Here is a 27,212-nt window from a genome sequence, read left to right on the forward strand (position 1 = left end):
AAATTATTATAGGGAAGCACTTCCAAAAAGAAAAGTTGTATATAGCTTTCATAAGTCTAGAGAAAGTATACTGTAGAATTAATAGTGAAAGTTTGTTGTAGAATTGATAGGAAAGTAGTTGTTGGAAGGAATTAAGGCTTTTCATAGGGAGGCAAGTGCATGTGTGAAAGAGGAAGGAAAGCTTGGAGGGAATTTTGTTATGAGAGCAGAAGTGAAACAGGCTGAAACTGAATGGAGCATATAAGATCGTAAGAAAACAAGGGAAGCTGCAAGAAGTCTCTGTATGAAACGTACTTACCTATCATCCCCATCCATAAATTTGTTTAATCATCTTTTAAAGCTCCCTAATGACTTAGCACTAACAATTGAATACTGAGTCCACTTCATTCATCTATCACTATTTGAGAATCAATTCATTCCTATTTCTTTTTTAAATGACTTTTCAAGCTTGAACCCATTATTTCTTGTAGTGTTCTGATTACTGATCCTAAGAATTTTGCTTATGTACACCCTTGTTCTGTGCCATTTAAAGACCTTTATTGTGTCCTCTCTCAATCTGTGCCTCTCTAAGGAATGTAAATTTATAAGATTTAGTCTCCTTTTTGTAAGGAATAGCCCTCATCCCCTATACCCATTTAGTCATTCTCCTTTTTACTGATTCTGATCCTTCCTGATTCTATCCTTCCTGTAATATGGGGACCAGAACTGCACGGCATAATCTAGATGAGGTCTAATCTGCATCAAATATAACTTTAATATTACTTTGGGACTTCTACTTTTAATGCTCCAAAAAATTAATCCTAATTCCTGATTTGCTTTATTTTTGGCCTCTGTGCACTGTTTTCTCAGACATTGAGCTATGGAAGTACAGTAAACCCTCACTATACCAGATCCTGCTAAAGCAGATTTCTGCATTTAACGAACATGTATAGCCTATGGACCATCCATCAGATTTACCGGATAAATGTCGGTAAATGAGGCGGAACATCTGGCCAGTGGCTGGAATATTAACTGTGTATTATTGTTAATTCACTAAATGCTTAAAATGCACATTCCACAGTATTTTACATCAGGTAATGTTTGTCATCATCACAAACATTTTATTACATTGTGGTGTGTTGGCATGTTTGAAGCTATCTTCTAGTGGAGCTCATCCTGGTAAGAAATCCTAGTAAGTGGCAGTGGCGGCGAGGGAGTGAGTGAGGGTGGGAGGGAGGGAGGGTGTGGGTGGTGGTGATGGTGGTGAGCGCACACCTCACCGACCAGAACTGTGCTGTCTGCCAGCCTACACATAGAATCAGAATCCAGCACATCATGCTATCTCCCCAGTCCCCCAGCTTTTCAGACTGGTAATTCATGTTTTGTTTACTTGAGAGTAAAACATTTTCCATAAGATTTGTTGTTTTATTTTTACCAAAATAAAGTATATGCTCTATAATTTATATCCAATGTGAGAGAGAGAGAGAGAGAGAGAGAGAGAGAGAGAGAGAGAGAGAGAGAGAGAGAGAGAGAGAGAGAGAGAGAAAGGGTGGGATGGATGGATGGAGGGAAGGAAGGGAGAGGAGGGGAGGTGGGGAGTTAGAGGTTGTGGCACTCCTGATTCACTCACTGCTGCTTTTATTGGATTTTTGCCTTTAATGTCATTGGCTTCACCCCAGTTAGTCTGGTATAATGAGGGTTTACTATATATTAAGTTTGCAGGTGACACTGTCATACTTGCAGAGAGTGTAAGGAAACCTCAGAGTAGTAGATAATTTCTAATGTGTACAAGTATGTATGAGAAAAAAAATTGAAGGTGAATGATAAGAAAAGTAAGCTAGTGGTGTCTGAGATGAAAGAAGAAGAATTGTGTGACTTTAGGGTGCTTTATAGAGTGAATGTAACACTAGGAAGATGTGAGATAGTTATGGGAGAAGAGAAAATGTAGTCGGTAAAAATTTTTTATGTATCTGGAGGCAGTGTTATTTAAACATAGTAAAATGGATAGAGAAACGAGAGAAAGGTCTGTAAAAGATAGCTATGTCATGGGATCACTTGCAAGGCTTATAAAGGGGAAAAAACATGCCAGTGGGTATAAAAAGAGGTCTGAGGAATAGTATCTTCTGCAAACAATGTAGATCTAAGACCTGGGCATAGAATAAGTTACAACAGTCAAGAGTGTGGAGTGTGGAAATGAGTTATCTGAGAGAGGCATATGGCATGTGAAGATTTTATAAATATATTTGATTGAAATTGAAGGTCCTGATAGAGGAAGTAGGCCATTTTCAAGGTGGGAAGATAAGATGAAAGGTGTGAAAGAGATGCTAGCAGATGCAGTGTTTTAGTAAATAATGGAATGTTTGGATGGGGAGAGGTGAAGGCTCTCTTCTGATGTGGCCACCCTTTTGGGGATGCTTCTGTAGGGAGTGAGGTGTCAGAGAGATAAAGCTCTGTTATTATGTCAATTATACTCAAAGTCTTTGTTACTTGACTTGTGTACAGACAGTGTAACCATGCTCTTAATAAATGATCAGGTTTGCAGCAAATGGCTACTTTAGACACCTGCTTAGAATTTTCTTGTGCCTTGCACTATTTTCTATGGAAGTATGATACTTGCTGAATTTCTGTTAATATGTATAGATAGTTCACTATATATATATATATATATATATATATATATATATATATATATATATATATATATATATATATATATATATATATATATATATATATATATATATATATATATATATATATATATATATATATATATATATATATATATATATATATATATATATATATATACGAGTATAGTCCACTAGTCCAGGTTTTGATGTTAACCATAGAATGTAAATTGTAGCTTTGAAATTGTTCTCAAAGTAATATGTGGTACATAGCATCTTTGATGTGGTATATACATTCCAAATTGGCTGACTTAGTTTAATTTAATAGATAGAAAAGTTATATTATGTAGTCATACATCTTACCTTTCAGTAGCACCATTTCCTTTTGGACTGCATCAAGACAAGATCCCTTGTTCATCATTTCCCCTTACTGCAGGTTTTGGTACCTGAGCTTTGTGGCCTGTGTCTGGAACTCATCCACATGTAAGTGGCAGAGATCAAATCATAATGCTTCTCTCCACTACCAACTCACCCTCGTCAATGGTGACCCCAGTGCAGCTGACCACAACCCTTTTGAGTATCAATTCTCCTTTGACAAACAGGTTAGGGAGAATAACTTTTGAGTTACATTTTTGTATTCTAAATTTCATGTACATTTTATATATAGATGTCATTGTTACAGGGTTGGTTGATACTATTTTGGTTTCTCACTAACAGTATTAATCCAGAATACTGAACATGACCACATTATGTGGAACTCCATTTCTTCTACACATTTTCTTGCTTCTGTATATCTTTTGTCATTATAGAGATGCACATACAGTTACCTATTTTTTCAAGGTTTTGTTAATACATTGCACATTACATGATTTCATGACTATAGACATTTTAAAAATGTGATCAGTCTCTCTCTCTCAAAATGCACATCTTACTGCAACTTCCTGATGATGTATTTGTAGTGCAAGGCAATGTATGATGTTCCAGATATGCAGAGACAAGTTTGTGGGCATTTCTGAGAAACTACTCGTCCCTTCCCTTTTCCCTACCAACCTTGTATAATTTCTCTCCGAATTTAGTGTCTGTTCACATTTGAAATTTTCTTGCAAACATATACGAATATATGATTGTCATATTTACAGTTTGGGGGATATAGTACTGTGTTTTATGTGACTGACTGGTTATTGCTTGTATATATGTGTTACTGCTGGATTACAGAAACATATTCTGTTATGATGATATCATAGTTACATTTGTTATGGCATAGTTTTCCTTAGAAACATTATCTTTGTGAAGGTTATGGAACATATTTTTTTTTCCTTTAATTATATGATTCATTATATGAGTATTTGTTATACAAGCAATTATTATGGATCAAATTAGCTCATATCATCAGAGTCACCCTTTATATTCATTTATTTGTTTATTTCTATTCTATTTTATTTATTTATTTATTTTATTTATTTATTTTTTCTATGTTTCATAGAGATTGGCTAGGGTAAAAAAAAGTCTGTTAAAAGTACTTTCAAATAATGTTCCCCAAAAAGAGAATAGAATAAAAATCAAGAAAGAGAAGCCAATTTATTTTCTGAGGTATTGATGTTCAAATACTGAAACAGGAAAAGAATTCCAAAGTTTAGGTGTAAAAGAAATGAAAGTATGAAGATACTGGCTACCTCTTACATTAGTCAAATGGACACAATAGAGATAAGAGTAAGTAGAAAGTCTTGTGCAGCAAGGGCATGGGAAGATGGGGGAGGCATGCATGTTCAAGAGAGTAGTAACCATGGCAATAATGGTAGAAGATAGTCAGGATTTCAGTCAGTGAGATTAAGAACTTTTGACTGCTACCTATATAGGAATGAGTAGAACCTCCCCATGTGTGGGAACAGTACTTCATACATGGATGGATAAGAGCTTTGTATAGAGTAAGCAACTGGGAGGAGGACTCTTTCAAGCATCTGATAGCATCTGGCACAAATCTTTGATTTCCAAACTATCCTCTAATGGCTTCTATCCTTCTCTCTGTAACTCTGTTTCAAGTTTCCTTTCAGGCTATTCTGTTGCTGCTATAGTAGGCAGTCACTGTTCTTCTAAGTTTATTAACAGTGGTGGAGTGGTGTTCCTCAGGATTTTGTTCTGTCACCAACTCTCTTTGAATTTTATTTGTCATTGATATAAATGAAACTCATTGTCCTATCCAACTCATATGTTGATGACATTGCTCTGCACATTTCCACATTTTTTTCCTAGACATCCATCCCTTGAGGAGATTAATAATTCATGCAGGGAAGTTAGGGAATCCATGAATTTTGGTCTTTCTAAAATTTTGTATTGGGGCAGAGTGTTGGTAAATGTGTCAAAAACTGAATTCCTTTATCTGTTGAAATGACAACTTTCCAGGGAACTATCCTCTCTTTTCCACTGACACTCAACTGCACTTATCTTCTACAGTGAACATTCTTGGACTGTCCTTTACTAGAAACCTAAATTGGAAACTTTACACCTTGTCTCTTGGTAAAATAGCCTGTCAGAAGTTAGGCATCCTGAGTCATCTGTCAGTTTTTCTGCTAACTCTGTACAGGAGCTTTATCCATCCATGTCTGGAATACACCTCATACATATATAAGGAAATTCCACTTAGAATGTTCTCTTTAACAGAGTGAAATAAAAAGTTTTCATCTCCTCAACTCTCATCCTCTAACTGCTTGTCTTCAGCCTCTCTCTTTGCCACAAAGTTGTATCTCTTGTAATCTTCTACTGCTATTTTCACACTAACTTCCCTTCTGATCTTGCTAACTGCATACCTCCCTCTCCTTCCACAGTTTCACTGCACAAGGCTTTCTATTTTTTCTTACCTCTAGTATATCCACATCCATAATGCAAGAGTTAACTAATATTCTCATTCATTCCTATGCCTGGAACTCCCTATCTGCTTTTATTTTCTGCTGCCTGTGACTGAAACTCTTTCAAGACGAGGTTTCAAGACATTTCATATAATTAGGGATGTGCTTTTGTTCATTTCTCTTTAGCAACTGGCCTTTTTTACCCACTAACATTTTGTTTGTCCTTGGCCTGAGCTTTTCATGAAAAGAAGGTATAATTATCTGGACAGTTGTGCCAGATTGACTGATGAAGAAAATTTATTTTTGAGGTATTGAACAATGTAAGGTTTGCCTTGCCCCATTCTAAAATAATAGAAAGATCAGAAGTTAGGTGTTCTATGGCTTCTCTGCATGAACTGTTTCATTCTTGTTAATTTGGGCATTGGGAAATAGCATTGAGAAATGCAAGATAGAGTCATGAGCAATAGAATGGGTAGGACAAGAAGTTTGACTGAGATCATATATGTATGGTTGATAAGATAGAGCCTGACTGAGATCATATATGTATGGTTGATAAGATAGAGCCCTGTGGGCCAGAAATCTTAATAGATTTCAGAGAACAATGACTGCCTGCTATTGCTACAATGGAATGCCCAGCAATGTCAAGAGTGAAAAAAATAATGATATGATGAAGATGATGTAAAATTAACAAAGTACACGAGACTTACCGTAGGTCAGTTGAAGTGTACTTCTAATTTTTCGAGGCAAATCACCTCTGCTGGTGCGGAGATTTCACATGAGAGAGAGTGCGTCATGCGCTGCCGGCAGACTTTAAAGCAAGGACTCGACATCCGCATGATGAACCAATTAGGAAATTAAGTAACCTGTAGAGCTTAAGGTAGGGAGGGAGAGGAGGGCATGTGAAATCTCCGCACCAGCAGAGGTGATTTGCCTCAAAAAATTAGAAGTACACTTCAACTGACCTACGGTAAGTCTCGTGTACTTTGTTAATTTTACTTCGGCAAAATCACCTATCTGCTGGGCGGACATTTCCCATGAGGCTTTGAAGCCATGTGGATGACGAGGGAGGATGCAATAGTAGAGAGGAAAAGGAAATGCCCCACAAGAAACAATACTATAACTATTATTCCATGGAAGGATCTTGTACATGAGACAATCATACAATTGGTGTATAAAATAAGGTACATTGCATCCAACTTAATTCAATCTACAAACAATGTTGAAAAATGGTAACAGTTCACATCATAAGATAAACCTAAGGTACTAGATACTAAATACTTAAAATATCCGTGTACTGCAACACTGGAGTGCAGCAGCAAACCCAAATCATGTCTTATTCTAGCACTGCATCCTGAAAGAGGTCAGAAGCAGCCACAATGTTCTTATTATAATATTTTGCAAAGGTAGATTCCCTAGACCAGCCCGCCTTAGCCATAATGTATGCGACAGGGACAGCCGCCACTCCAGCTTTTGAAGCTGCTGCTGGCCGCACACTACCAGCGGAAAACTTTGAGATGTCTATGCCGGACATGCGGAGAATGGTCTTGACCCAACGGGCAATAGTGTCTTTGGAAACTGATTTGTGGGGTTTTATGAAGCTAATGAAGAGCCTGGCATCAGTGTGCATCTCATCTTGTCTAAGCTCTTTAGTCACATCAATGTACCTCAGGAGAGTGCTACAGACACATAATCGTGGATCCTTAGGGTAACGATGGAATGTGACCCTGTTGATGTTAAAATTTGGTCTGGATTGTTTAAGAGTGCCCCCCAACTGTACTGAAATGGAGTGTTCATTAATGAGCATGTCTCTGATTAACAGTAGTTGTAAAGTTTGAATTCTGGCAGCTTGAGTTAAGGCCATCATCATAACCAATTTTAGCGTTAATTCTTTAAGTGTTAATGCATGTAAGGGGAACATGGACCTTAGTTGCTCTAAGACAGGTTGGACGTCCCAAGTGTCAGTGTACCTGGGCTGAGGAGTTCTAAGATTGAAAACCCCTCTCATGAATCGGATGACCAAAGGGTGATTTCCTGCCCTGCATCCGTCCACCACAATGCCGAGAGAAGACAGGGCACCCCTCGCAGTGTTCACACACTCATAACCCACACCCCTGTCAAAGGTTTCCGTCAAAAAATTTACAATGTGACCTACAGTTGGAGAAGTGGGATCGACATTCCGTCTACCACAAAACAACGACCACCTCTGAACATGTGGGCGGTATTGCCTCTCAGTACCTGGTTTCCAGGAGGCAAGTATGATGTCCGCAGCCGCCGGTGAAACTCCTCGTTTCTGCAAGTTTTCCTTGACAGAAGGCATGCCATGAGCCTCGTGTGGGACATGATGGGGTGTGGATTTGTTGTGGACGGGTGTGTTAGAACATTCCTCCTGTTCGTTATCAAACGTGGGAAGTCTATTAGCAACTGGAGCAGCATGCCCATCCAAAACTGGGACAGCCACAGAGGAACCACCATCCAGCCTCGTGCTTGCTCCGCACGTAACTTCTGAAGGCACCTAGCAATTAATGAGAATGGGGGGAAAATGTAAGACAAATCAAAGTTTGACCAGTCCAAGGAAAAAGCATCAAAATATTTAGCCTCCGGATCTGGCAACCACGAACAGAATGTATTAACCTGTTTGTTAAGCCTTGAGGCAAATAAATCAATGGACGGTGTCCCAAAAACATTACACTAGGTAGTAAAAATGTGTGAGTCGAGTTTCCACTCATGTCTGTCATTAATCTTGCGAGAGGCTACATCAGCCAAGGTGTTGTCCTTCCCCGGTATGTGCGAGCATGTAACCCATGAGTCATGTTCCAGACACCAATCCCAAATCTGGGTAGCAACATCATTACAGGACTTGGACTTTGTGCCTCCCATTTCATTGACATAGTTTATGGCAGTGGTATTATCACAAAAAACTCTAACATGTCTACCTTCCAGCTCATGTTCAAATGCTTGCAAAGAGAATAGAATGGCTTTCATCTCCAGGATGTTAATGTGAAGCTCCTTTTCATCCAGGGACCAAGTACCACTTGTAATCTGACACCCCAAATGACCCCCCCAACCAAGGCTGGAGGCATCAGTAAATAAATCGATGTCAGTACCTGGCCTAAAAATGTGTCTGTGGTGTCTGTCCGCATTGTCTAACCACCAGGAAAGGTCTAGTTTCATGTCTGCAGTAATATTCAAAGGCCTGTCAAAATTACCATACTCACATTTCAAAGCGGCAATTTTTCCCCCCCTCCAACTTCCTGTAGTGAAGTTTACCTAACTCCACTGCTGGGATCGCAGCCACCATGAGGCCGATCACCCTGGCCACCTCTCGAATGGGGGCAACATCTTTACACAAAAGTTCTGCACATCCTTGGCGAATTTTGATTAGTCTACGCTCAGGTAAAGAGGCAGTCATGAACTTGGTGTTAATAACATTGCCTAGGTATTCAATACATTGTGTGGGGGTGAGAACAGACTTCTCCATATTGATACAAAAGCCTAACCTTTGCAACAGAGAAATGGTGGCCTGAATCGCCTGAAGACATCCTGAGTAAGAGTTACTGCAAATTAATGTGTCATCTATAAAGCTGGTGATAGTGTATCCTTCCTGCCTTAACACGTTTACCGCCATATGTACCACCAATGGTACATTTCATACCTTCAGTAACCGCCACATGTACCACCGGTGGTACATTAATGAGTTTTTTTTTCCTTCCTTTTCAATCAGTATTTCTAACAATACAACAGACAAAATGCAAACACAAATATTTTAAGTGATAGTTTATTGATCAATTTCTTCAAAAATATAGCATTGAAAGATATTAATACATAGGAAATGTTTTTTTTTTTTCCATAAAATTAAAACTATTTTTTTTTATAAACACAGTGTTCTTTCAGTTTAATTTGCATTTCCTTACATTCTATAGCAAAAGAAGTAACAAATTAAGAATTATCAAACATTATTTTTCACTCATCAAAGTACAAAAATGAAAAATTACCACATAAGAGATGACCACATAAAAGCAAAGTCCTTGAAAACTTGAAAAAAATATATATAATCATCTGATGCAATCACTCATGATACCCCTCTCAAAATAAATTTCCTTGTAATAACTAAAATGACAAATTTTTTTTTTTTTCTATCCCTACAAACACTTTCTTTATTCAGAGTGAATTCTTTCAAAACATGAGACACACAGATGCGGACTGCCATCACATTGATTACACACAGTTTTTACTCTCCTAGCTTTTGCAGCTGCAGTTGCACTTCCTTCATTTAGACTAAGGGTCTGATAGCACCCTCTGCACCTTTTTCATGTTGTTCTACATTGACCTTGCAATTCAACAAGGAAATGAGATGATCTTTTACCTGCCAGAGAGAGAGACTCTCTTCCAATGCTTATTTTCTCTGTTGGAGTTCTTGTGATAAGAGAAAGAACTAAAGACTCCCGGAACTCCTTCATTGAAAAGGCTTTCTTTGCATGATACTTATTAAAAACCAGGAAGGAATTGACTACTGCCGTTCCCAAAAGCAGCTCAAATGATATTTTTTTATACCACTTGCGAATTTTGCGCAGGGGTGAATAGTAGGATGACATCTGGTCAGAGTAATCTACTCCCTTTTTGGCAGCATTGTAATCCAAGACAGATTGTGGTTTCTGAGCCTCTGTGCCTCTTCTCAAGATAGTTGTCACTTTTTCATCAGTATGTTCTGGAACAGTTGTTAGCATCAGAACATTGCGCTTATCTTTCCATTTGAGAACTTTTATGCCTTCTGAGTTTTCTTTTCCTTCAACTTCACCTTTTTTCAGTTGCTTGTCTGTTACAATTTTAGGATTCTCTTTCCTGTTACTCCATAGGGTTCCACACACATATGTTGATTTTTCAAGGAGGATTCTGGCCAGGGCTAGAGAAGAATAAAAGTTGTCAATATACAGAATCCTACCTTCTCTCAACAGGCCTTCCATTAGTGACATTGCAACATATTCTGAATGTTTTAAATCTTGAGAAGTGTCTCCCTTACCTCTGTATATATTAAATTTCCAAGTGTATCCATCAACTGAGCAGAGTTTATATATTTTGAAGTCATACTTGTGTTTTTTGTTGGGGATGTATTGTCGTAATATTGTTCTGCCACGGAACATAACTAGGCTTTCATCAATGACGACCTTTTCCCCAGGTGTAACTTTTTCAAAGTTTAGAGACAGAAGTCTGATGAGTGGCCTTACTTTATACAAGCGGTCACTTTTATCTTCTTGACTGTTGTCAGCAAAATGGAGAAAGCGTAGGATTAGCTCAAATTTGTTTCTTGGCATAACATTCTTCACTAGCTCTACGCCATACATTTTACTTTTAGCCCAATAACAATCAAATGTTGGTTGCCTGTTTAAGCCCATCATGATAAAAATTGCAAGAAACTGCTCAATATCCCTGGAGGTTACTGGTTTCCATGCATTCATCTTAGAGAGCCGTGTAATAGGCTTTTCAGCAACAGTTTGTTCAAAGAACCTATTAGTTTCCCTAACTATCAAATGAATAATCTCATCAGTACAAAAAAGCTTGTAAACATCAATGGGCTGAATATCTCTGTCAGATGATGATGGTAAAGTGTAATGCATCTGCTCTCTTGCTGTGCATACAAATTTTTGTGTGCTTGCAGTGATGTTTCGCCATGCAGCATCATGAAAAGCGGCAGGCTGTTCATTCATGGTAGCATCATTTGATGAAATACTTGCTGTATCATCATCTGAGTCAATTGTTCTGCTTGCATCAGATTCATAACTTGATTCCATTTCATCTGGTGACGGTTCATAGCTTTTATCCCCGTCACTGTCATCAGAAGATGACATTTTACGATGTCCATAAAACTGATGTCTCCATTCAATGGTTTCTGAAATATCAAAATGTATATGCATGTGTTATTCTGTGAAGCATAAAACTTAAAATTTATGGCACTGAACCGCATTTAGCCTAATAACTAAAATATTCAGTATGAATAGTATTTGTTTCATCATTTGAGCCACAAGTGCATCATGAAATTTTATGACCACCGGTGGTTCATGTGGCGCTGCTGAGGTGCTCAGACTAATATATCGCCATATGTACCACCCGTGTAACAAGACTTTGACAGGTCTAAGAGAATCTATTTGAGGAGCAAAATGCATACCCACCTTCTCGCTTCGCTGCTACCACAGCACTGACCGCTGGAGCGTGGTAAACATCATGGCGCCACGGAGGAATTCCCGATCTGCCTTATGGCGGTTAACGTGTTAAAGTAGCAAATACTGGCTTCATCAGTTTGGTGAAAAGCCGAGGTCCCTCAGAAATGCCATTAGGGAGGCAGGTGAATTGATAGATAACACCTTGCCATGTAAAACATAAAAATCGTTGTTGCTCATCTGCAACCCTAACAGAATAATAAGCATGCCTGAGATCGACAGAAGCCAAAAAATCACCCTGGTTGATGAGCCTGATGGCCTGTTCAAAATTTTCCATTTTAAAATGTTTATATGGTATGTATTTGTTTAACCTCTCCAAGTTAAGAACCAGGCGAAATTCCCCGTTTTTCTTTTCTCGCAAAAAAATAGGAGATATAACCTGCTGAGTTTGTTTGTGTGTGACTTTAATGACTTTAAGCTGTAAAAGTTTTTTGATCTCTCCAGAAATTATCCCCTGTTGCACAGTGTTGAACCTGTATTCCAAATCATTAAAAAATAAAGGATGAACACTATCGACATCAATATCAAGGTGGCAATGCTGAACAATATCCAAAATGACAGGGTCACTGGTAATTTTACGCCACTCATGCAGGAAAGAGTGTAGTCTGCCAGCTTCAAAACATGCACTTGCCTGTAAGTTTACTGGGGCTGCCTGCTGCGGACGCCCCGGCCCTTGGAGTTTTTTGGCTCCACATCCTGACGAGTGGAAGGCAGTCGTGGGACAGCCCTGGAGCCATACCTCTGTTGCCCATAGGGTTGGAACCTGGCGTAATATCCCCTACTAGCAGGCTTGTTCCAATATCCACCAGGGCGTTTACCTGCGAATTTGCTAGTAAAGGCAGGCTTTTTCTGCGAGAACTTAGTCCGCAGTTTCTCCGCTTCCTCAATTTGTCTGGCAGACTGGGACACATCGTCACCGAACAGAAAGCGAGTAATTGGCACCTTATCTGAACAAAGATGAGCATATTTATAGTTTATCTCGCGTTTCATGGCAAAACGCCTGGCCAAATTGTTCCTGTGATTGGCATTGCCTAGCAATGCCAATGCACTATTTAGCATGCTCACCTCATGTGCCAACTTGGGGTTACCTTCCTGTTCAGCCAAATCATCCAGTGCCACTAAGGATTTGGTGATAATGGTTGAAGCCCGCAGGATGTCCTTATTTACCTCCTTCAAGCGGAAGTCTGTCTTCCTGGCATCCAGCTTCAGGGCCTCCAACACCTGTGGGTTGCATTCCACTGGCGCAAGAGCATGGCAGTTATTAGGCCTCTTGACAACATCGTCCTCACACATGGCCTTGTAGTCCTCCTCTCTCATACCATTATCAAAGAGAAAGTTTACCATCTCTGCCACTCTATTGTCAATGTCAGCAACCACCGTGTCAGAAGGACCAAAGGCCTTAGTGCCCTGAATTAAGGTGCTGTCAGCAGGGGCGGCAGGCATCGACACTGCCTCATCCTCACTCATCCTGGCCGAGAAACCAGAAAAAGTGGCAGAACAAGGAGGCGACAAACCCCAGCCCCCCAGAGTACTGTCCTCCACAGTCACCTGCGCCGACCCAGTAGGGGGTGGTAGTTGCCGTTTGTCTGCCTGCAAGGCCTCCACTTCACCCCGCAAATCAGCCAAGGCGTCCAACACAACTGACCAAGGGGGAGGAGCAGGAGAAGTGCCGCGGGAACCACGTGCGTCAGCAATGTTACGTAATCTCACGCAACCATGCCTCCCACTCAAGCGACGAGATGAATGATCCCTGTGCCTGTCGTCGTCATCTTGAGGGCGAACAGTGGACCCAGGGAGAGGAGAAGGCCCACAGAAGGCACGTGGGGCAGGAGGGGAAGGGGATCGAGAGGCAGAGGACGCTTCACCAGACTCCGACATGGCTGCCGCACTGCGATAAGGAGAACAAAGCCGTAAGCTTCCCACACAGTTCCATCGTCAGTGGAGACCGATATACCAATAATACAACTCGCCCCAAAAACGGGTAACGAAGTTGAAGGCACTGTACCTGTGTAACAAGTATCGTGGCCTTATCTGAAAGAAAACAGCAAAAACTTGAGAGTCCGTATGACCCAGAATGACCGTGTCTGCCCGACGCGGCGATCAGCAAACAACTGCCGGCAGCACGTGACGCACTCTCTCTCATGGGAAATGTCCGCCCAGCAGATAGGTGATTTTGCCAAAGTAAAATTCTTTGCTGGCTTTAGATATTATATCTTAATACTTTTAGGCTATTCTATTTATCTAATATATATATATATATAGTTGAATCTCAGTTCTCACACTTATTAATTCCAGAATGCTGTTCAAAATCTTAAATGTTCGGAAACCAAAACTACTTTTCCATATAGGAATGAACATAAAATGCATTAATCCGTTCCTGGACACCTATCCACCCTGTCTTAGTAGCTTATGACAGACATTTCTGCTGCCAAGATGGCCAATCCATATCAGCTCAGAAATTATCTATCCAGAAAGGACATATTGAATAAAATCAGTGACACAGAACTTATCAGAAGATATTGTTTAGACCATGCAGGCATTCTCTTTGTCACCTATCGAGTGAGAGAAACATTATAGAGTGACACAGAGAGGAGCAATGCACTTACTGCCAAAATGAGGGCAATCATAACTCTTAGACATCTTGCTGCTGGGAAAATGTAGTTATGCAGTAGTGATGGCATTGTAGGTCATCAAGAGAGCCACATCCACGTGGGTCAGGATTACTCCTGAGCCAGCTGAAACTGTTTGTTTACATCGAGGCTCTTCAACAGGATCACATTTTCCTTATTTCAAAGATTGAATTGCTGTCTTACCCACTGTGTTTCTCCTCCAAATATATGAAAATGAAGAAAATATATATAGAAACTGTAAATTAGTAATAAATGGCAGCTTTTGCTTTGCCTTTTTAGTATTTGAAATCAAGTAACTTTGTTTGAGAACCAAATTATGGTATGGCAACTAAAGCAATTATGAGTCCAAAATTTTATTTGAAAATTTATTTGTTCAAAAAGGGAGGTGTTTAATAACTGAGGTTCCAGTATATATATATATATATATATATATATATATATATATATATATATATATATATATATATATATAGAGAGAGAGAGAGAGAGAGAGAGAGAGAGAGAGAGAGAGAGAGAGAGAGAGATAGAGAATGTCTGAGTTACATGGTAATGAATTACGAATGATCAGAGGTGCGAGCAGTCTATTCACAAAATGAAATTGTGCTCTCAACATTGTTACTTTGCTATCCAAAAGTTCAGATTTGGCACTACATGCCATATTTACCCAGTACACTGCTTCGCCACTACTCACACAGCACAGCAGCATAGTGAAGGACTGCCCACTGTCCCAGGACACAGGGCATTTAGTGGTTCATTTTGAGACGCTAATTCAAAATTCAAATTTAATTTTAAAACTTATCATACTGCACTGCAGTGAGTCTAGTTTGAGATTCCACAGTGTATGGACCTCCGTCAGTCGACCTCTGAGATGCAAAGAGATGGGAGGGTTGTGCTGCATAGTGTAGAAATCATGTTCCATTACATTAAGTCCATGAATAGGCAAATGTACCTGTCTTATGCTTTCAGCCAGCCATCTTAACAGATTACATGAATAAAGGTGTGTATAACCTGAGAAGGAGAAAGGGAGAAAGGAAAAATGTACATGAGAGAGAGGGAGAGAGAGAGAGAGTGTGAAAACAAATATGCATGAGAGAGAGAGAGAGAGAGAGAGAGAGAGAGAGAGAGAGAGAGAGAGAGAGGCATCTCATTTCATCTTGGGTCGTATGCCTGGCATATTTAAGTCTTGCATTTGGCAGAAGCCTCAAGCCTGTCACTACTCAGTAGTATCACATCACTCATAAGGTAAGGTGCTCTCTCTCTCTCTCTCTCTCTCTCTCTCTCTCTCTCTCTCTCTCTCTCTCTCTCTCTCTCTCTCTCTCTCTCTCTCTCTCTCTCTCTCTCTCTCTCTCTCTCTCTCTCTCACTCTGATTACGATGACGAGTTATGAGCAAAACAACTTACAAGCAGCCTTCCGGAATGTATCTCACTCGTAACTCAAATACCCTTTGTGTGTGTATATGTTACAGTCAATACCTGAATCCAGACAATTTGTAAAGTGACTTATTTTTTCAGGCAATTTGTGAACTGCCTGGTTAGGTTAGGTTAGGTTAGGTTAGGTTAGGTTAGGTTAGGTTAACCTAACCTAACCTAACCTAACCTAACCTAACCTAACCTAACCTAACCTAACCTAACCTAACCAGGCAGTTCACAAATTGCCTGAAAAAATAAGTCACTTTACAAATTGTCTGGATTCAGGTATTGACTGTAACATATATATATATATATATATATATATATATATATATATATATATATATATATATATATATATATATATATATATATATATATTTTTTTTTTTTTTTTTTTTTTTTTTTTTTTTTTTTTTTTTTTTCTTTTTCTTTTTTTTTTTTTTTTTTTTATCTTATTTATTTATTTTTTATCTATTATTCATTTTTTTTCCAGGACACCGTGGAAATCTACCTGGTGTGTGTGGTGTTTTATGGGTGCATTTTGGTGCCTCTCCAGGTGTATGCTGCCTGTCGCCAGGTTAGTCACATCCACTAGTAAATTCTACAACATGAAACAAATTTTAGCTTAAAAAGTATATGTATTTATTAAAGCAGATGTTTTATATTTATATCCTTTGCCAATATTCCCACGTGATCAGTCTTTCTTGCTGTGGTTGTTATTGCCGATTTTACAGCATTCAGTGTGCTTTCTTGTTTGGTGAATATTTAGGAATGTTGGAAAGCTTGTAAAATAATTAAGAAAGAAAAAGAATACAAGAAGCATCAACTAGGAAAAGAAAACAATGTGCACCATCACAGCTTACTGACTGATTGACTCTTTTTTTTTTTTTTTTTTTTTGCCTTTTCCAGAGAAAACCTATGGGGATAAAAATTTTATGCGCATTCCATAGATCATAGAAATATGTGTGGTAATATGAATACTTGTGTAATTTAAAGTTATAAGCAAAACTGTTCATGAGATAAGTATAAGAGTGTGTCTTGAATTTTTCTCATTACATGTTTTGCCTTGAGATGCTGAATTATTTTAAGGTGTCTTCAATTATGATCCCCTTTAATGAATGAATCTGAATTGATTACCAGGAAAAAGGCAATATATTAATGTTATTTTATTGCCTTAACTAAGTTTCCTTCAACCTTTTTTTTCCCAATTAAAAATCAAAGTTAACAACCTTTATATTTGGCAAGAAATTACTGCATATAGTACCTCTTTCATCACATGTTCTTTATCTAAGCCTGCTCTCATTTGTCTGTTTTTTACACCTTCCCACACCTTGTATTCCTTATCATGAAACCTCTTCATTATTTTTTTTTTATTTATTTATTATTTTTTTCTTTTGCCGATAGACAATTCTGCTGCAAGTCTTCTGTTGGGACCTAGATACTTATCCCCTTCTACTTTTAGAGGCTTAGATGATTGGCCCTTACCCATGGTGGTTCATGCAAGAATTTTGCATGACACCTTTCTAGAAGCTCATGCTATCACCCCAGAGCTCCATGGTGCAGTTGCTGTTGAAGATAGTGTTGATAGAAATTATGTGGGTATCCTTCAGCCACTCAGCAATAGCTTGAAAACTGGCAGGCTTTCAGCAGGGTTCAAACTCGAGTCTTGAGATCACCACATCTGAGTGATTACCTCTCAGCCACTGCTTCCCTCAAATGCAAATGTGATTGTTATTTTATTTTATTTTTTTATTTATTATTTTTTTGTCTTTTCTTTCCAAAAATTAAGTCATATAAAACCTGCACCTAAACCTAAGGAGATGCAACTTCTACCAGCTACTTACCTTTTGTATCCACAGATTCATCCAATCACTCGCCTCTTCACAGCAGTTTTGGTTGTACAGTTGGCTGGCCTACTATTTGACACATTGCACCTGCTGGTGTTTTCATTTGATGGTGAGGGTATTGAGGGTATTAACATTGCTGGAGACCTCTTCAACATCTTAGCCCAGGTAAGCAGATTATCATTTCAAGTATCATAATGAATTGATTAATCTTTCAGTTTGCCCTTATCATCTGCAATTACGTTATAAGTTTTCACATAACAACACCTAACATAATTTGTGCACTATATGTGAGGCTAAGGACACTGCTTTAGGCAATTTTGTGCCCATTGAGGAGTGATGATCATTGACAGGACTGATGGTATTGGTGCTGAGTTGTAGCAGTAGTGGTAGTGGAAAATAAAAGATCTTAAAGAAGAAAATTAATACAGTTCACTGCATAATGACCATTGATGTCTAAAAACATTTAGGTAAATCTTGGTTAAGAGAGTCATGGGAAATCTAGTTTCCCTCTCCTTCACTCTGGCATTTTTCTGCATTTTCTCCATTTTCTGATAGAATGGAATTTTTTAAATTTCATTAGCCTATGGCTGTCCTTGGGAGCCCAAGAGGCTTTACATAAGTCATAAAGTTGCATTCAGTTTTGAGTGTATAATGGGATTTCATGAATAATGCCTTCCATTGTAACATTTCCAGAAATATTGATAAGGTAGTGTTTCAGTAATACTACTTAGATTCTCTTGAATAATGATGATTTCTTTTGTGTGCCTCATTACTTGCAGAGGATTTTCAGCAACATTAACATTCTCTTCAATAATATTTATTATGTGGGAAGTATCCTGTTGCATCATGGAGAACATTTGTCTGCTGCCACCTTTACAAGGCAGACAGTGTTTTCTGTATTGTGTTGTGTGACTTTCACCAGTATAACTCACTGGTTGATAATGCTTCACTATACCTGTAAGTATTGGAGGTAGTGGTAGATGGAGTGATTTGCCTCCAGAACAATTGAAAAATTTTGTTTTACTTACTAAAAAGAAATTCAAAGGGAAAACAGTCAAAAAACATATATTCTTGTTAAGGGATACAGTTGAATTGTTGAAATGACTGAAATTGGTGCAAGAAGCAGTGACATCATGAGGAATTTGAACTGCCCTGAATCTACATCACAAAATATAGAGAAACTTTGTTTTGAGAAAATTAAAAACCTAACAGTCAAAGAATGGCTATATGTCTATTGAGTTGTGAAGAAAATGTTTTGTTAAAGATGCCAAAGCAGACTTCTGTAAGAAAATCTAACCTTCAAAATAGTTCTCTTCTTAGATAGAACCTTGAGTCATGTAAGATTTCTAGCAGGGTGGTACCTTGTAATTGAGTTTGTATTTATACCACCAGATACAATCACCAGACCAGAAAATTATAGTGAATACAGAGTTGTTATATTAAAAATACTTGCATGACAAAATGAAAGCTCAAACAAAAAATAGGAAGAAATGAAGAAAATGTTGAAAATCTGAGCAGTGAAGAGGAGAGGAAAGAGGAAATGGAGGATCCCCCTGTTGCTGCCAACCCTGCTGCATATTATGCCACTACTGCCTTTCCTCCTCTTCCCCATCTAACTTACCTACATTTGGTGTAAATAGCATCCCGACCATTTTGATAGATACTGCATTGTGGAAGAAATTAAATAATCAGCAGGCAGTAAATGTCTTTGTCAAGACCTGGAATAATATAATACTGCAACAATCAAACATATCTGGTTGACTCTCCTTCCACAACTCAAGTCAGATGAGATGAAAAGAAAGCAAATGTCAGATTGATTATTCAGAATTCAAAAACTGTCTGCACTATACCAGCTCCAGAATTGAAGATATGTCTGGTTAAGATGTATGCTGGTCATACTAATAATGACATCAAGAATCTAATAGATGAAGAAGGGGATGATGATGGTGATACAGTGAATGATGAGGAAGCTGAGTAGAGGAAAGTGATCACTCAAAAACTATCACTCCTTTCACATGCTTGTACTACCTTTCAAAGTATGATTAACAAAACTGAGAGTGACTCAGGCAATAGGAAGCATAGGTTTGAGCTTAAAATTCTAGTATATATATATATATACTCGTATATATATATATATATATATATATATATATATATATATATATATATATATATATATATATATATATATATATATATATATATATATATATATATATAAAACATTTACTATTGTTATGTATGTATGAGTTGTGCTTTACATGTATTGGGTTCATTCTGTGGTCAAGGTTTCATATGGTTCAATAGGTTTCTGAATAAAGGTTCAGGATTTTTCAAATGTGTAGTATTGAAGGTAATAAAGGCATCTCCATAGGACCCAGGCAGTCAGTTATCTTCACACTCATGAGTGCTTTCTACCTGTAAATAGTTACTTGTGAATGATACTTGTAAGGTGCTGTTACCTGACACCCACTGCTCCACAGTCTGTTTACACCTTTTAAAGTCCCTGAACTACTGCAAGTGTTTTATTTTTATAGAAGAACACAAGAGGGATTTTCTGGCAATGAGGATGGGATGGCAACTTTGTAGAGTGCTTATTCACCCCTCAACTACTCACCCTGCACGTCTTCTGCAGCATAGCAGAGATGGCAGAATTTTTAAGGTGTTGCAGCTCCAGATGCAGCAGCAGCAGCAGCAGCATATGCAACAACTAATGAAACAACAGCAACAACAACATCAGCAGCAGATGCAGGCAGCATTACAAGCTTGTGTCTGTAGTGGGCAAGTAACAGTGCCTACAGTGGCTACACCCAGTTTTGCTCCATTTGATCCTACTGCTGAGTTGTGGACTGACTACTAGGTGAGGTTTCGCACATTCTCTGCCTGAGGAGAAACATGCTCAGGTGTTCTTGACGCCACAGACCCTAAGCTGCTGGCTAACCTGGATACTCAACAGATGCCTCCAAAGGATATCAAGAAGTTTACAATGGATGAGATATTAGCTTTCATGAAAGACCAATTTGACCCAAAACATTTCATTGTTTCTGAATAGTTTAATTTCTGGAGTGACATGCAGCACAAACCAGGTGAAAAAAATTCAGGAACTGGCAATGCACATTTGCCAAGATGCTGTTATGTGTGACTCTTCCTCAATCAATGACCCACAAGATGCACTATGCACCTGCTTCATTTGTTCAGTCAACCTTTTCAAGGCCCTTTCCAAGATAAAGGATGATGAGCTTGACTTCATCCATATTGCAAATGAAGTGGAGGATATTGCCAAGGTGGCCAAGGAAACTGTGTATAGTCACCCCCTCCACCAAACATGTATACAAGATTCACTAGGACAAGAAGCCACAATCACAACAGAAGACTTGTTCCAAGTCTGCAGACAGTTATAAGGACACTGCTAAGTGTTGCAGGTGTGGCAAGATGGATCTTAAGGCTCCTTCCTGCTAGTTCAAGGAAGCTGTGTGTTCTTTCTGCAAGTGCAAAGGTCATTTACAACTTATTTGTTACCAAGAGAAAACTGGTGAAGTGAAATATCTCAAGGTATGAGCTTGTGAAGCTATGGAAGAACCAAAGCTTTCAAAGTTTGAAATTCCTATCAACATCCAAGGTTTGGAGTGTCAAGTGGAGTTGGACATGGGTACCAGTGGAAATTTTATCTCCATGAAAATATGGAAGCAAGATGTCACAACGTTTTATGAGTCTGCAAGTAAGCACTCAATTCCTAATCTGTGGAAATTTATGTCAAGGGTGAAGTCATGCGACTCAGGCCTGGAGTGCAGCATCCCTTTCATCATGTCCTTTGTACCTCACTTAAACTTACTGGGAAGGGATGCCATTGCTGCACTGAAGATTTCTGTGGATCGTGTCCTCAATGCCTGCTGCATTCAGCTGAGAGTGATTCGTTTGTATGCAGTATTGACAAGCTTCAGCCAGACATGTCATTGCAGAGAGCTTGTCAGGAGTTGTGGGGCGAATTTCCAGACCTGTTTAAGCCTGAGTTAGAATGCTTATGAGACTTTGAACTGGAGATTCAATTCAAGCCACTGAGATCCGTACCGTTCATCATCCAAGATTTGGCCCGAGCATATGATGCAGGTATCTTAAAGGGGGTCTGGAAGCCTGTGCAATTCAATTCGTATGCTACCCTTGTGGTGCCCGTTTGGAAGGCCATGCTCCTTAATATGGTGAAATCCAAGATTTGTGTGTGTGGTTACTACTCAGTGACAATCAACCAGCAGCTGGAGAAACACCGTTACCCACTGCCTTTCCCTGAGGGCTTGATGCACAAGCTGGAGGGTGGTTATAGGTTTCCTAAGATAGATCTGGCAGATCCCTACAATCAAATAAAGAGCCAACAAAGATTCGTGCTGAATACTCACAAAGGAGTTTCGCTGCAGATGTGCCTTCCCTATGGAATCACCTTGGCACCTAGGTATTTTCAAGAGATAATGGAACAGTTAACAAGTGACCTCTGGGTGTTGCTGCTTACCTGGATGACATCCTGGTCAGCGGATCCATTGCATCAGAACACCTGAAGAATTTATGTGGCCTTCTCCAGCACCTGGATGAGATAGGTTTGCATTGCCGGTGAGGAGTGCATTTTTGCTGAACTGCATGTTGAATACTTGGCTTGGGACACATGCTATCTACAGAAAGGATTGCCAAAGGGACAAAGGTAAATGATGTTGTCAAGATGCCAGTGTCCACAGACGTTATAAGCCTCAAGTCTTTCCTTGGTCCTGTGGAATTCCATGCAAAGTTTCTTCCAAACCCATCAACTGTGGCAGAGCCTTTACATCACCTGACCAAGAAGGACACTACTTGGAAATGGGGTGCTGAGGAACAGAATTCTATCCAGAAAATTAAGGAGCTTCTGTCCATGGATACAGTGTTGGCTCACTTTGATCCATGTACACTGATTGGAGTCCCCTGCTATGTTTCAAATGTCAGGATCGAGGCTTTGTTTTTCCACTGCTATTCAGATGGCAATGAGCAACCTCTTCTAAACCTCATCTTCTTTTCCTCACTGAAACTCAGGTGTCTGAGGTAACTGACAGTAGCCCCTTTTCTATTTCCTCCTACTTTCTCTTTCCTCATTTTCGATCCAAAGCTGGATGTTGCGTTTATGTGCGCAATGACTTAACCTGCTCTCATGCCCACTCTCTTGAATCTTCCGAGTTTTCCACCATCTGGCTACGACTACAGAGTCACCCTCAAACTAAATTTATCTGTGCTGTATACCTTTCACCTAACTCCTCTGACTATAAGAAATTCTTTGACTACTTAACTTCCAAAGTGGAGCACATTCTGACCCTCTTCCCTTTTGCAGAGATCTCCATTCTTGGAGACTTCAATGTTCACCATCAGCTTTGGCTTTCCTCTCCCTTCACTGACCATCCTGGTGAACTAGCCTTCAACTTTGCTATCCTACATGACCTAGAGCAATTAATGCAACACCCTACTTGTATTCCTAACCATCTTGGAGATACACCAAACATTCTTGACCTTTTCCTGACCTCTAATCCTTCTGCTTATGCTGTCACCCTTTCTTCTCCATTGGGCTCCTCCGATCACAATCTCATATCTGTATCTTGTCCTATCACTCCAATTCCTCCTCAGGATCCCCCTAAGCGAAGGTGCCTCTGGCGTTTTGCCTCTGCTAGTTGGGGGGACCTGAGGAGGTATTTTGCTGATTTTCCTTGGAATGACTACTGCTTCTGTGTCAGAGACCCGTCTTTGTGTGCTGAGCGCATGACAGAGGTGATAGTGTCTGGTATGGAGGCGTACATTCCTCACTCTTTTTCTCGACCTAAACCTTCTAAAACTTGGTTTAACACAGCTTGTTCTCATGCTATACATGATAGAGAGGTTGCCCACAAAAGGTACTTAAACCTTCCATCTCCAGAATCTCATGCACTTTATATTTCTGCCTGGAATCATGCCAAGTCTGTTCTCCAACTAGCCAAAAACTCCTTCATTAACAGAAAGTGTCACAACCTTTCAAGATCTAACTCCCCTTGTGACATCTGGCATCTAGCCAAAAATATCACCAATAACTTTGCTTCTTCTTCTTTCCCTCCTTTATTTCAGCCAGATGGCACCACTGTTATCACATCTATTTCTAAAGTTGAACACTTCGCTCAAACCTAACTTGGACAATTCTGGGCTTGTTCCTCCCTCTCCTCCACCCTCTGACTACTTCATGCCACCTATTAAAATTCTTCACAGTGACGTTTTCCATGCCCTTGCTGGCCTAAACCCTCGGAAGGCTTATGGACCTGATGGGGTCCCTCTTATTGTTCTCCGAAACTGTGCCTCCGTGCTTGCACCTTGCCTAGTTAAACTCTTTCAGCTCTGTCTGTCAATATCTACCTTTCCTTCTTGCTGGAAGTTTGCCTACATTCAGCCTGTTCCTAAAAAGGGTGACCGTTCTAATCCCACAAACTACCGTCCTATTGCTTTAATTTCCTGCCTATCTAAAGTGTTTGAATCTATCCTCAACAGGAAGATTCTTAAACATCTATCACTTCACAACCTTCTATCTGATCGCCAGTATAGGTTCTGTCAAGGCCGCTCTACTGGTGATCTTCTGGCTTTCCTTACTGAGTCTTGGTCATCCTCTTTTAGAGATTTTGGTGAAACTTTTGCTGTTGCCGTAAACATCAAAAGCTTTTGATAGAGTCTGGCACAAAGCTTTGATTTCCAAACTACCCTCCTACAGCTTCTATCCTTCTCTCTGTAACTTCATCTCAAGTTTCCTTTTTGACTGTTCTATTGCTGCTGTGGCAGACGGTCACTGTTCTTCTCCTAAATCTGTTAACAGTGGTGTTCCTCAGGGTTCTGTCCTGTCACCCACTCTCTTCTTATTATTCATTAATGATCTTCTAAAGCAAACTTCTTATCCTATCCACTCCTACGCTGATGATACCACCCTACACTTTTCCACGTCTTTTCATAGACGTCCAACCCTTCAGGAGGTAAACATTTCATGCAGGGAAGCCACAGAACGCTTGGCTTCGGATCTTTCTAAAATTTCTGACTGGGCCAGAGCAAACCTGGTATTGTTCAATGCCTCAAAAACTTAATTCTTCCATCTATCAACTCGACACAGCCTTCCAGACAACTATCCCCTCTTCTTCAATGACACTCAACTGTCCTCCTCTTCTACACCGAACATCCTCTGTCTGTCCTTTACTTATAATCTGAACTGGAAACTTCACATCTCATCTCTAGCTAAAACAGCTTCTATGAAGTTAGGTGTTCTGAAACGTCTCCGCCAGTTTTTCTCATCCCTCCAGCTGCTAACTCTGTACAAGGGCCTTATCCGTCCATGTATGGGGTATGCTTCACATGGAGGGGGTTCCACTCATACTGTTCTTCTAGACAGAGTGGAATCAAAACCTTTTCATCTCATCAACTCCTCTCCTCTAAATGTCTGTCTTCAGCCTCTCTCTCACCGCCGCAATGTTGCATCTCTAGTTGTCTTCTACCACTATTTTCATACTAACTGCTCTTCTGATCTTGCTAACTGCATGCCTCCCCTCCTCCCACAGCCTAGCTACACAAGACTTTCTTCTTTCTCTCACCCCTGTTCTGTACACCTCTCTAACACAAGAGTTAACCAGTATTCTCAATCATTCATCCCTTTCTCTGGTAAACTCTGGAACTCCCTGCCTGCTTCTGTATTTCCACCTTCCTATGACTTGAATTACTTCAAGAGGGAGGTTTCAAGACACTTATTCACCATTTTTTACTACTGCTTTGACCCTTTTATGGGACTGGCATTTCAATGGGCATTTTTTTTTTATTGGATTTTTTGTTGCCCTTGGCCAGTGTCCCTCCTACATAAAAAAAAAAAAAAAAAAACACCAGTGTTTCCACGACACTCACGAAGTCCCAGAAAACTATAATCAGATACAAAAAGCCTTAGCTATCATGTTTGCCTTGAAGAAATTCTACTAGTACTGCTATGGACGTCACTTCATGATAGTAACGGATCATAAACCACTGCTAATGCTGTTTGCACCAAACAAGGCCATCCTTGCACTTGCAGCCAATCAGTTGGCTTGATGGTCACTTTAGTTAAGTCAGTGTGATTATTCTGTTGAGTACAGGAACACTGCTGATGATGATATATTTGACAGGGAGGAAAATGGGGATGACGTAGATATTATCTGCTCAATCAGCATGATTAATGACCAAGTTAACCCAGTAAATGCGACAGCACTGCAGGAGCCAGCCAAGGATACAGTAGCCTCAACTATAATGCAGTACTGTTGAGAAGGCTGGCCACCAAAGAAGGATAAAGATGGGAACAGCAGGGTAGAGGATTATCAAGGACTGGCAGATTCATTGTCCAGGAGTAATGAGTGTTTACTCTATGGATTCAGAGTAGTAATTCCTGCAAGCCTACATGACCATGTTCTGCAATGCCTTTACCTTGGACACTTCAAGATGCAATGTATGAAGCAGCTTGCTCGTACAGCAGTTTACTGGTATGGTATTGATCAGGATATTGAGAAGACTTGTCATGGCTGTACCTTGTGTGCTGAGCGTCAGGATAAGCCTGCCAAGCCAGTGATACATCCTTGGATACTGCCAGAGAAACCCTTGAGTTGTCCTCGATCATGCCATCAACTTTATGGGAACAGACTTGCTAGTACTCACAGACATTTATTCCAAGTATTCCTGTATTAACCCTACGTAATCCATATCAGCCAAAACAATGATCCAACTGTTGGAACAAGACTTCACTCATTTTAGTTACCCTCACACACTGGTAACTGATGATGCCTCAAGTTTCCTGAGCAAGGAATTCCAGACCTGGTGCAAGGAGAGGAACATTACACACTTGACTGGAGCACCATACCACCTTGCTACAAATGGAGCAGCTGAATGCTTTATTCAGACCTTCAAGCAGGTGATGAGAAAATCTGCATCACCACCTACAGTTGTCTGGCAGAAATTTCTCATGCAATACTGGCACACACCAATGTCAAATGGTTTCTTGTCAAGTGAGCTGTTGAATGGCCAACAGATGCAGACGCAGATTGACACAATGTTGCCATCACCTGCCCACATGGCTCAAGGGAAGCAAATTAAGGAAGCTGCAAGATCTTTGCAGATGGAGACGTTATCCAGGGTCTCTCACTCATTCATGGTGGGAGACACCTGCTATGCATTGTACTGCAGACCAAGGAGAGACAAGAAGCCATGATGGGTGCCTGCTGTCATTGTGAAACATTTCAGAAGTTGCAATTTCAATGTGCTTGTTTTCCGTAAGGACCCCATATGAAGATGGCACCTAGAGCAGCTGCAACCTTACCATTCATCCGAGGTGAACACAGAACCTGAAAATTCATCCGGGGAATTTTTTATCATGACGGACCATCTGTTAGAGATTGAGGCTGTCCAGGAAGCCAGGGCTGATCAAAATGCATCTCTCAAGCCAAAGAAGCAAGTAAGCTTTGCAGTATTTGAGGAATATGGACCAGACAACCCTCGCTGATCAAAGAGGAAACTGAAGCCCAGCAATATGCTGCATCTATAGCCTCAACTATATACCTCAGGCTGATCAGGGAGGTGTTATGATATTATGTAATGTTTACTTCTGTTATGTATGTATGGGTTGCGCTTCACAGTATTGG

The 27,212-nt window shown here is 39.8% G+C and overlaps 1 protein-coding gene across 3 annotated transcripts in view; it reads left to right on the plus strand.

Moving 5' to 3' along the window:
* Positions 1-27,212, plus strand: part of LOC135107274 (uncharacterized) — a 107,996-nt gene that overhangs the window by 43,827 nt on the left and 36,957 nt on the right. For all 3 annotated transcript variants that reach the window (XM_064016938.1, XM_064016937.1, XM_064016939.1), the window contains exons 3-5: positions 3,046-3,211; positions 16,200-16,283; positions 17,566-17,718. In XM_064016938.1, the coding sequence (XP_063873008.1) occupies positions 3,046-3,211; positions 16,200-16,283; positions 17,566-17,718 (403 nt within the window). The remainder of the gene's footprint in view (positions 1-3,045; positions 3,212-16,199; positions 16,284-17,565; positions 17,719-27,212) is intronic.

Source organism: Scylla paramamosain, chromosome 15, assembly GCF_035594125.1.
Source record: "Scylla paramamosain isolate STU-SP2022 chromosome 15, ASM3559412v1, whole genome shotgun sequence".
Lineage (NCBI taxonomy): Eukaryota > Metazoa > Arthropoda > Malacostraca > Decapoda > Portunidae > Scylla > Scylla paramamosain.